This window comes from Nematolebias whitei, chromosome 1 (genome assembly GCF_014905685.2).
Source record: "Nematolebias whitei isolate Nwh7 chromosome 1, NemWhi1, whole genome shotgun sequence".
Lineage (NCBI taxonomy): Eukaryota > Metazoa > Chordata > Actinopteri > Cyprinodontiformes > Rivulidae > Nematolebias > Nematolebias whitei.
This window is the reverse complement of record NC_056498.1, coordinates 55,152,358-55,164,822: the sequence shown is the minus strand read 5'-3', so window position 1 is coordinate 55,164,822 and position 12,465 is coordinate 55,152,358. Positions and strand designations below refer to the sequence as shown.

The 12,465-nt window shown below is 39.0% G+C and overlaps 1 protein-coding gene across 1 annotated transcript in view; it reads right to left on the bottom strand.

The window, feature by feature from the left end:
• Window positions 1–9,294: 9,294 nt before the first annotated feature.
• fam83b (family with sequence similarity 83 member B) overlaps window positions 9,295–12,465 on the bottom strand; it is a 33,558-nt gene continuing 30,387 nt past the window's right edge. Inside the window, exons 2-4 of the mRNA XM_037694699.1 lie at window positions 12,191–12,355; window positions 11,581–11,705; window positions 9,295–11,303 (exon numbers count right to left, since the gene is read on the bottom strand). Of these exons, the coding sequence (XP_037550627.1) occupies window positions 9,332–11,303; window positions 11,581–11,705; window positions 12,191–12,355 (2,262 nt within the window). The 3' untranslated portion in view covers window positions 9,295–9,331. The remainder of the gene's footprint in view (window positions 11,304–11,580; window positions 11,706–12,190; window positions 12,356–12,465) is intronic.

Genomic DNA, 12,465 nt, shown 5'->3' with positions numbered 1-12,465 from the left:
GAAAAATGGTGGAAATGATTTATTAGTGGAAATAAATTACAAGTGAGGAGAAAATACCTTGTACAGCACAAACTTTTTTTTATTTTTATGACTAGACTTTAAATATTTAATACCACTTGGATTAGTGGCAGTGGAGGCCAGTCCATAAAAAAATAATTTGCCCAACAAAGGAGTTCCTCCTAAAAAATATATGTAAATTACTTATTTACTGAGCTTGCTGTGTATTGGTTTATTCTGTGCATTTTTCAACTGTTTTGACAATTTAAAATTAAATGGATTTTTAAATTATATTTTTTCTTTCAACCATTATGCAAGTTACTTCCCATTGAGCCTCAAGGACTCAATTACAAGAGGGACCTGTTTGATCTATGATTTTTAGTGATTCATTCTCAGTTTTTTACTTTTTTTTTTTTACTTAGGGAGTGGTGGTGCAGAGGTTAGAGAAGGTGGTAGCTCAGTGGTCTGTGGTTGCATCAGGAAGGGCATCCGGCATAAAAATAATTGCCGAGTCTTTGTGCAACTGGGTTCGCTGTGGCGACCCCTGAAGAAGCCAAAAGATTTTTTTTTTTAAACTCAGTTTTTTTTACTACCGTTGAACGACAAGTTCAAGTGCATCAGCACATGTTGAGTGATATGAACAGCCAACTCCAATAGAATTTCATTTGCGGCGTCAGATTTTCTGCGCTGTGGAGGCATTCGGGTGGTTTTAGCACATTAATGCGACACTACGTAACATTTGACTGAGCTAGCTGCAGCAAACCCTTCAGTGTGGTGGAGATATTCTGTTTGAATCCATTTGGAGCAGGCAGAGGGGACCGGAACAGAAAACTGAGGAAGCGGGACCAACATTTGGGCCAACATGGCAGGATCTCATTTAAACATGTGCACGTGTATCTGTGAAAGGTGAATGGTTAAAGCACTGGTCTTGTAATCATAATGCTTTGGGTTCCATCCCTGCTTTGAACATGTATTTGAATCAGTGAGGATATATTCTATAACTTCTTCACTGTAAATATATACTTTTTTTTTATAAAAGTGAAAAAAACTTTTCCAGATCCAAACACTTTTGAGCATTCTGCAATCCTCTCTCTCTCTCATGTGTCAGACAGCCACGCGTTGTGTTAATTAATGTATTCATGCATGACTGAAGCGGTCAAATTATTCCCGTTTCGGATGGGGGTGAATGTACGGGGGGAGGCATCCATTTATCTGATTTATTAGACAGGACTGCTTTTCATGAGACACAATCTCAACCCACTGGAGGAAGAAAAAAGGCGACAAGTTTGTGCACAAAAAAAATCTAACAAAAATAAATAAATAAACCGACAAAGTCAATATTAAGTAACATGTGTTTTCATGACAGAACATGTAACACCATGTGTGCAGTTAGTGATTCAGGAAATGAATGTCAACCCCACTGATGAATGGTGCATTTTCACGTCCGCTGCCTGTCAGCTTTATCAATAAATCTGGAATCAATGATGATCAGTGGAGCAGTTTGTCATCAGAAACACCCTATAAATCATTTTCTCTTTCAGGATCAAACTGGGAACCGTGGACCACGGATCAAACATACAATGATGGAGCGATTACCTGAATGTTCTGCTCAAAAAGCATTTAGAGAACCCTGGTTCATATAATAATCACATAGTGGTATTTCAGTCTGATACCTGTCACTATTTCCATAAGTTTATATCTTTCTCATCAAACATACTACAGGGTTTTCACTTTTTATTTTATTTTCTTCTTGATAAAGAGCGGAGGGTTCAATGTATTCCAAAATACATAAGTTATGTACTGTGTTTTTTTTCCACAATGCTTTTCAAATTATAGGTTTGTTGTCAAATATGTTTTTTTTTTTTTTTTCATATTTTCCTATTAAATCTAGTGGTTTTTGAACAGCAGCTCTGATTGGTTGGCTGAAAACGGAGGTGTGCTCACTCAAGAGGTGCACACATGTGATGACAGACATGGATGTTACGTTGAGCCAGAGGAGGTTTCATAAAGTTTCAATTACACGTTGTCCATCAACTCAGTGACGTGCATTCAGGTGAGGCAGTGGCTCTCCTGTCATCATGACAAGTAAAATACTAATAAGATAAAATACATTTGACCACTTGACTTGTTCTTTAAAACATTTATAAAACTGTCTTCTGAATTATTTCAACACTTCAATGGTCAAAATAGCGGAATGTACGCATTGCCCATTAAACAATGCGGGGTGAGGCAGTGTAGTGCTGTGGTTCACCTCTGGGGGCGCTGTGTCATATACAATATATGCATTGCTGTCTCTATATCACCAATATTCACGTTTGCTTACACATGCGCTGCTGTTCTACAGTCTGTCTAATATACTGAATGAATGTGTGTGACATATTTCTTCCAATCGGTCATAAATGCATGATGAAAATACACAGGGTGAGGCAGAAAGTACTGCGCTGCACCGATAGGGGGCAGTGCTGCCCCATAAGGACAACGATGCAGGTACATTCGCTGTGCGTTCTCCTGTTATACACTCATTTACATTTGTTTAGACAAAACGGAAGATCATAGCTCAAAACTAAAAGGACTCATTATCATGTTTCCAAATTGTATTTATTTAAAAACAGAGGAGTATGGAGTTGATTAAAGCATAATTAGATGCCTTTTTAAAAGAAAAAAAAGGCTAAATTGAAATATAAGCTTCTATTTTGGATGTGAGCCTCTGATTCCAGACGAGTCAGTGCCTCACCTGTCACAAACCTCATCGCACGCTATTAACTTTAACAGTGAATAATACCTGTACAACAAATCAGTGTAGAACTTGGCTTTCTAGTAGCTTGTTTCTGTTTCTACCTGGTCATAAAGAAGAAAAACAGTTTATTTGTAATTTAGCTGCTTATACGAGCGTCAACAGAAGACCTGATGTATGCTCAATAATTCAGACTGATAAATCTAACAAGGTTGAGTCAGCTCCTCCGGAGAGATGCTTCTTTGTTGAAACATTTTGTCTTTTATTCACAAGTCTTCAGTCTGAGGAGCTGCAGACAAACTGCAAGCAGATTGCATGTGAACAACTGGTTCTGGCTGTCACCAGCAAACTGGTTGATCCGCTCCGAGAAGGTGCTGCTTATAAAACTGTTTGTTGCAGCTCCTCAGACTGAAGAAGTCTTTTGGATAAAAGACAAACTGTTTTAACAAAGAATAACCCATGATGAGGACCTTAACCTTGGTAGATCCAACAGAAGTACGTTACTGAATAACAGATTTTTTTACTCTTCAAACACAGTTAATATCAACCTTTAAAAACAGAAGAAAAACATATGGATTGGTTTTGTTGGAACAAGGACATCACACAATGATTTCATATTTACAAAAAAAAAACAACATATGGTTACGTCCATGGTCAACAAATGAATTGCTTTTCACATCATCTCTATTTGTTTGTTTGTCTTAATGGTTTGAAAAGTTAAAAACCTGATATTTTTCTGCTGTGAATTTTTATCTGACGTCATTAATTCTAAACAGATTTACAATGCATCATTAATCTATCCGCACATATTTGCTTACAAAAGAGCAAGCGGAGCCTGTAATTACATCGTTTCAAGCTAATCTTCACTACACACACAGCTGCCTGCTAAATTTTTCAAAACATGTGGCCAGAAGAGATTCATTCAAAGGACTGTGAGATTTATGTGATATTCTTTTCTTTCCTTCACTTGTCTTTTACAGCAGTGCAATCAGGTCTTATCCTTTGGTTCCTTTAGGGATTTCTTCAGCTGAAGCCTAATTCACCAGCAGCTATAGAAGCTGTGCATTAGGCCTGTTCACCGTTGCACTGCTCAAGATGACTCAAAGTAAAAGCATCTGTGGTAAAGAGGAGAAGGCGGCTGCAATGCATCACAAAATAATTTTACCGTTGAATTTTGCAAATGCATTTGCTTTTGTGCAAAGGATGCAAGGACAGAATAAGATTTAGTGAGATCTATTTTAAAGTATGATTGGATGGTACAAACTTTTGAAGTACATCTGCTCAAGGGAATTAGGACTGTGTGACTAAAAGGTTTTCACCTGTCAGTCATATTGTCGTGTTTATTACAGCCTGCCAGCAGTAATTGTGCCCAAAAAAAGCATCTCTTTGAAGACAAAGAGGATCTGCTGACCTATTGGAAAAGATATATGTTAATGCTCAATATTTCCCTAAATTTAAGCCAAATCTACAAAAGTGACTCAGAGAAATGTTTAAAATAAGGCTACTTTAGTCCCATGAAGCCTCATTATGTGACTCAGAAACACTAAAATGATGCATTAACTGTTTACAAGTATTGACTCCAACTCATTTGCAAAACAAAGTTATACAGTTTATGTTAATTTCAAGTTGTTACTGCTAAGGTTGGCATGCAGAGGCAGGTTATACAGATGTTTTGCTGCTGCTTTCACAACTCAAAACGATTTAAATAAAAGGTGAGCTTAACTTTTGGATGATCAAACTTGATGTTTTCTATTAAATTTCCATTTCTGTGAAATCATTTCAGCTGAATTTTCCAACAATACCACTAGATTTTAAATAATCTATTTAAAAGTAATAACAAAAATGATCAATATAGTTGTATGAGGTTTATGTGTAATACATGTTCCAACATTGTGGGCATGTAAAGCAGTAAATATTAATGTTTTAACAATTTAATCCATCCATCTATCCGTTACCTTTACCCACTTCTTCCTTTTGCGGGGGTCACCATGTCCAGCCATCACTGTGCGAGAGGCGGGGGACACCCTGGCAGGTCTCCAGTCCATCACAGGGACACAGAGATAAATGAGACAACCATTCACTCTCTCACTCACAATTTAGAGTGAACAATTAACCTACATGTTACTTATATCAGTCATTTTTGTTTTTCGTCTTTAATTTTATATGTACATTTTTGATACCTGCAGCCTTCTAAATCATTTTTATGCTCTATGAATTAACTGTCCCACTAGAAGTACCAGTATATAATAAAAAAAAGTTGTTTGTGAATTGTTTGTTTGTTTGTTCGTTTGTTTTTTAGCTCCACCCAGTCACAGAATAGGATGGAGCCTTAAAGCAATAGTCCAAATCTTTTTAAGCGGAGTCCCTGGAGAGTATATCATATATATAATATCTTACCTGTTGTAGATAGCTCTTTGGATAAGTTTAATCAGAAGAAGAATAAATTACTATGTGTTGTCATCTTTGCATGTTTCTATACAATGATGAAATTCTCTGCATTTAACCCGTCACACGTGAGATACACCCAGATGGAGCAGCTATGTGGTCACCGGGGGAGCAACTGTGGATCTAATGTTTTGCTCAAGGACACCACAGCTTGTGAGCATAGTGGAGAGTTGAGTCTGCGACTTTCTGGTCCCAAGTCAGCTACCCTACCTCTACACCACAGCGGCCCCTTAGAAGAAAGAGTTTAATTCTGATCATAAGTTATTCACAAGCATGAGTAAGGCCAAGACCAAAGTGAATTGCTGCCATTTTAAAACAAATATAATATAAATAATGCATTTTACAGCAGTTCGTGCTTTTAACCTTTGCATCACAGTTCATTCCAATTTCTCAGTTGTTTACATAGCTCTTTGAGGGGTTTCAAGAGTGAATATCAGTAGCAGCAGTTGTTTGTAGCACTTTTAGAACAGACTGGGGAACTTCAGAAGGAACATTTCTCCCAGAAAAATATATAACATTAGGAGCGTCTTCGGATGTTAGCAGTCCATTAAATGGCCGTTATTAGTTGTTATCATCCCCATATGTAGCGGTGAAACTGCCCCATCTACCTCCTAGTAGGTTTAAAGGTACGTTATTATCGTTATTATTGCTGATAATAGACAGCATCACACGGGGGTAAACCAGGAAGTGGTTTTTTTTTTCAGCTTGTAACCTTTTCCTAAGCGTAAGCTTACACGTGACCCAGAGGACCAACCATAAACTTAACCCCCTTACCCTTGTGCCGAAACCTAACCAAGACCCTAAACCTAACCGCCAGACCTTTTACTGTAAACCTAACCACGTGAAGCTATTATGAGCACTAACAAAGCTAAAAACAGAGCCTATTATCATCGCTAACAATGTACCTTTAAACCCACTAGGAGGTACAGGAGGGGCAGACTGACCGCTACATATGGAGATGATGACAACTAATAATGGCCATTTAATGGCTGATAACATTTGAAGCGGGTGACATTAAACTGATGACCGTACAAAGGTTTATATTCAGCTTTCACAAAAACCACTATCAAGGTTGTGAGACTGGAGTTGGTTTTGGACAACAATCAACTTTGATTTTTGCCTTATCGTCCATCCATATATTATCTTTTACCAGCTTCTTCCATTTTGGGTCACAGGTGTCGCTGGTGCCCATGTCCAGCAGTCACTGTGCGAGGGACGGGGTACACCCTGGACGGGTCGCAAGTCCATCACAGGGACACATAGAGACAAACGAGACAAACAACCATTCACTCCCTCATTCACACCTAGAGACAATTTAGAGTTACCAATCAGCCTAACATGCATGTTTTTGTTCTGTGGGAGGAAACCGGAGTACCCGGAGAAAACCCACGCATGCACGGAGAGAACATGCAAACGCCACCCAGAAAGGCCCCCGGACCAGGATTTGAACCAGGGACCTGCGCGCTGAGAGGCAGCAGCTCTCTTATCATACATCATTTTTGTTTAAAAAAAAATCCATCCATCCATTATTTTTATCTGCTTCTTCCTTTTCAGGTTGCGAGGGTCACTGTGCAAGAGGTGGGGGACACCCTGGACAGGTCTCCAGTCCATCACTGGGACACAGAGACAAATGAGACAAACAATCATTCACTCTCTCACCTACAGAAATTTAGTGTTACCAAACAGCCTAACAAGCACAGAAAATTTTATTTTGAAAGTTTTAAACTATTCCTTTTTAAATGTGATATGGCTTGGTGGAAAAACACCATGAAATGTTTCCATATTTTAAATAAAAGCACTTGAAATTCAATTAATTTAAACAATTTAATGCAGATTTTAAACCACCAATAGTCTGTGAAGTATTTTTAATAGGCCAGAATGCAATTTGTATTAACCTTATTAAAACTTCACTTCAAATAGTAAATTACAGCCTCAGCACAAACATTACGATGTAAAAACCCTTGTTTGAATTTTTGTATTCAAAGAAATGCTACATTGTACATTATTTAATACACATGAAGGATGATGCTTTAACTTTAGTGGTTTAAACCCTTCGTCTATTGATTAATAAAAAAAAATATGTGGGATATTTCTTGACCTACCAACATGGATTTTGCTCCTATTAGTAATTTAGAAAGAAATTACTTGTGTGCAAAATAAAGAAAACACTGAATTAATCGACTCATTCTGTTTACTATACAGGTAATACCCAACTGACTGAACAAAAAGGGTATGTTTTCCAGACACCATTTACAGTCAGTGTTCACTAGAGTGATGTTTGTTGCAGCTCCTTGCAGTACAGTTGTTAAAAAGAACATTGCCTCAGACTAGAAAAGCACCCAGAGATAATGTTGGTCTTTCCAATGAAAGTGAGAGACCACCTTAGTAAATAGATCATCACAGTTGAAATGTTGGATACTGTTTAGTTTGGATCCCCCAAAAAATGGAAATGTGAGTAGCTTCAGTAGCCACAAGTACTGCTTTATTTTTCCTTACAGAAATTTAACTTTTACCTTAGGAAATAAAATTCTGGAAATAAAACAAATCTTTTATTAATGTCCTTTTAAGAGAACTACTTCTTTCAGCTTTTCCCTCTTCAGGGGTCGCTACAGCGAGTCATCCTCCTCCATCTCACTCTGTCCTCTGCATCCTCTGTCCTCACTCCATCTACCTCCATGTCCTCTCAAACTGCATCCATATATCGACTCTTTGTCTTTTTCCTGGCAGCTGCATTTCTAACATCCTTCTACCAATATACCCACTGTCCCTCCTCTGGACATGTCCAAACTGTCTCAGTCTGCTCTCTCTAACTTTATCGCCCAGTTGTTCAACCTGTGCTGTACCTCTGATGATCTCATTCCTAATCTTATCCATCCTTGTCACTCCTAAGGAGAACCTCATCATCTTCATTTTTACCATTTCCAGTTCTTTCTCCTGTCTTTTTCTCTGTACCACTGTCTCCAGACCATACAACAGAGCTGATCTCACCACTGTCTTGTAAACTTTTCCTTTGACCTTAACTGACATACTTTTGTCGCAAATCACTCCTGAAACTTTTCTCCATCCACTCAATCCTGCCTGGACTCTCTTTTTCACTTCTTTACCACACTCCCCTTTTTCCAGGACAGTGGACCCCAAGTACTTGAAGTCCTACACCTTTGTGACCTCTGCTCCTTGTAGTCTCACTGTTCCACCAGCCTCCGTCTCATCCACACACATGTACTCTGTCTTACTACAGCTGACTTTCATTCCTCTTCTTTCAAGTGCATACCTCCACCTCTCCAAGTTATCTTCCACCAGTTCCCTGTTCTCACCACAGATCACAATGTCATCTGCAAACATCATAGTCCATGGGGATTCCTGCCTGACCTCATCTGTTAGTCAGTCCATCACCAGTGCAAACAAGAAGGGGCTCAGAGCCGATCCTTGATGCACTCCCACCTCCACCTTGAAGCTATCTGTCACTCCTACAGCACATCTCACCACTGCCCTGCTGTCCTCATACATGTCCTGCACCAGTCTAACTCTGCTACTCGAGATTTCCTCATGGAATACCACACATGTCCTTTAAATGTCCATTGAAAAGAACAGCTTTTTAAAAAGTGCAGTTTTTATTAAACTTAAGAAAACTCGTGTAAAAATGTCCAAGAAAGTACCCAAGAGATGTGTTCTGCAACAGAACCATAGCCTGCATAAAAATTGTAAAACTTTTTCTGGAACACAATTGACAGAATCAAAGGGTGTGATCGCCAGCTTGAGTTGCTGTCAACTATCTACATCCCATAATAAAAGCACTTAGGTATGCACAGCCCACATATGTACAGTAATAACAAAAAAGTGCATATTATTACATATTTAAAAATTGAAAGCAATAATCAGCCATTCCAAACATGATTTGAAAGCTTCTGATTATGGAAGGGGAAACCAGTGGTGACAAAACTACAATTAAAGATGGTCTTTTAAAAATCTATGTAAAGACAATGTGCATTTTGTATTAGTACAAAATATTCTCCTTTTTCAGAGGCAATGCATCTGAGTGCAAAACAAAAAGCGTAAGCTCAAATGTAAACTCTGTAGATCCACGAAAGACCAGTGCCACACAGAAACAAGTCAAATATGACCTGTGTAAATTGTGTCCTGCTGAAGTGGCGCTCACTATTTGTTCTTGTTTATAAAACTTCCCACCCTTTGAAAGAATCTCTCCAGCTTGTTTTCATGATGGCCCCGAGCAGTTCGACTAATGTGTTCAGCAGCTGCATCGTCTTTAGAACTGCTTTTGGATTTGTCCTGAGACTGAGAGCGCCTAAAACTGGTAGGCCGAGTGCTTTTCTTTTCAAACGAAGAGAATGAATCGCACGTGATGTTCGATTGATTGCCAGCTCCGGGCTTTGAGCTTTTCTCGAGAATGGAGGGTTTCTTCCATGAGGGCATTTTGGTGAGAGAGTTCTGCGGTGAGATTTGGGTTTTCTCGCTTTTGAAATGAGGCTTTGGAAATTTTGATGAGACCTTGACAGAACTGCTTGTTTGGTGTATAGCTTGAGGACTAATTTTTTTACCGTACGTTTTCCCCTCTTCATCCTCAGCGGTGATGGTGTCGGAGCTGCCACCTGAATTCAGACTTGGCGTTTCACTGGTTATGATGGAGCTCTCTCTTTTCTCCGGTATGTTTAACAAAGATTTGATTTTCTTGGTACTGGTCTTTAAATATTGCTGAGAGTTGTTAGATTTATTGGTCAAATCTTTTGTTTTAAGGTCCAGGGCTGCTGCAGACACTGTCCTGGATGGTGGTTCCTGCCAAATAGGATTATTAGGGTCTTGCGTGTCTTTGATACTCTTGACGTCATAGTGGGAGACAGATCTCTGATCTTCATTCAGACTTGATCTACAGCTTACAGCCTGTGCACTAAGCTCTGCTGAGCTTCTGTTTACTTGTGTCCTTGTAGCATTTCCATACATGTGACCCAAGTATTCATGTGTATGCGCAGTGTTTGACCGTGGATCTGCCACACTGTGCCTTTTGTGCCAATCTTCTTTCAGGGTGTCAGGGTTTGTCATTATCTGTCCAAGCTTAGGTCTGCCCAGGCTGGCATATGTAGGGTGGAAGGAGTTTCCTCCTGTGCCATAGCTCGCTTTGTCTTGAAAATCATCCAAAATCTGCAGACTTTGTTTCTTTGATATGAAGTCATGAGAGTTAAATCTGTTCCCAGCTTCTGCAGCAGTATCCCATTGCATTGAAGAGTAGTGCAAAGAAGAGTTGTGGGCTGCTGAGAGGCCGGCAACAGCAGAAGTGTTGATCATGCGTCTGTTTGGCTCCATTTGTTCTGGTATTGGGGACCTGAGAACAAGAGAGGTCCTCATCCTTCCTTGCATTAAGGCACTCGTATTGTCTTGAGTCTCATACTGGTCTAAGTAGTCAAAAGCATCTGGAGATGGAGCCTCTGGGTTTTTAAGGTAAGATTCGATCCTCCACGTGCGCATAAATGCCTTAGATGTATTCTCCAGTGTTGGTATGTTCTGCTGCAAGCAGAGTGCCTGTTTGTCAATGCCGTTATAAGACTGCCGCATGTTATGACCTCTGTATTTCTGTGGTGTTAGCAAATAATTATCCATAGAGTAGTTATTCAGGACATTTCCTGTATCTTTGGTTATGTTCCAGTTGCTCCCTCTGGGTCTAATGATGTGCGGAGTGTTTCCTTCTTGTCTTTCACCAGCATAGCTGTGCCTTTTAAACATATTAAAAGGTTCAGATTCAATCTGGTGAAACTGGGGCATTTGATGAGGAAGACTGATATTATTTTCAACTAAAGGCCCGAGCATGTTACCTTCCTCTTTTATTTCTCTGGTGCCAAATTTCCGTTCATTGGTTTTCCGATTGATGAAGTCCAAGGATTGCCTCAACTGGTTATTCCGCCCAAGTTTTATAGCAGAATGAGAAGATGGGGTCTTTTGTTGTGTGGGAAGTCCATTGCTGTAAGACAGACTCTTACAGCCCTCTGGAGGGCTCAGTTCAGCCGGAACAGTCGAATGGGCATAGAGCGTCCGAAACTCCTCATCATAGGACTTCACTAGATGACCGGAGATGACCTGAACCATGCTCAGGTGGATCTTCTCAAAAGACCAGGAGAAGCTGTTAACATAAAAATAATTATTAATTTGATTTAACTGTGATTAAAAACAATTGACTATCTTAACAAGCAGCTCTTTGTGTTGGAGTTACGCCCAAATGTTTAACCTTTGAAAAGAAATTATTTCTTTTTAAACTGGTAACTGTTCTTGTCACAACCTGTTCTCTTCAGTAAGAAATAATTTCTGCAGTTTTTAGAATGACAACAAATGCAGTGCTTTATTCAAAGCGTTTTGTTCACACCTCAGCGCTTACCCTGCTCTACTGCAGTATTATTTACCTGTATGAGCCATAAATGGCCTTGTGGCAGTCGATTAAAACAAACGTCTGCTTCATTGCTCCATGAAATTTGGCTCCTGATCGACAGAGGTACTCCGAACCCTTCACGGTGCGCACCCTCATTTTCTGTTTCCGAAACAGTGAAAGGATCATGTCATTGTTAAATATCAAAAATAATAAGTACGTAAGTCAAAAAATAAACATCCCATAGAGCTTCTGTATTGTGCAGAATGTTGTGCCAACAGTTTGTTGCTGTTGTTGCCATCTAGTTTGCATTTAATAAAAACAATTAGGGTGTGTTCGAAACTTAAGACTGTCATGCCAAAAATTCAACTCTGCCCATTCAAGATGAGGAAACAAATCCATAAATATATAATAAAATAAAAACGCTTTTGCTTTACAAAAAAAACCCAGAGGATTTACACCTTCAACTGACATTCTCAAGAAATATGGAATGAAAAACAAAACACATTAAAATGTTTATATCAGACAATTTTTTTCCAACTGTATCCATCTTAAAATAACCAAAACGCTCAGTCAAGATTATATTATTCTTTGAATGAATGAATGAATTAATTAATTAATTAATATAGTTTAAATACAAGACTTACCCTTAAGTGCTTTAGGTTGATTTCTTGATCTTCAGTCATTTTAAGGAAACTTTTCAAATGGGAATCATCCAGAAGGATGTAAACGGGGACTCCTCGTAAAGAAGCTTCCACAGTTTCTTTGAATATGTCCACGTCAGTAAACACGTCCATCACGATGGCGATGACCTTGGAGGACAGGGACCAAAAGGAGCAGAGTTTCACAAGTTTGAACAGTGAATATCAACGTGGATGCCATAATCTAAAAGAGTTCATGAATTTTAAAGTACAGTAGTCCC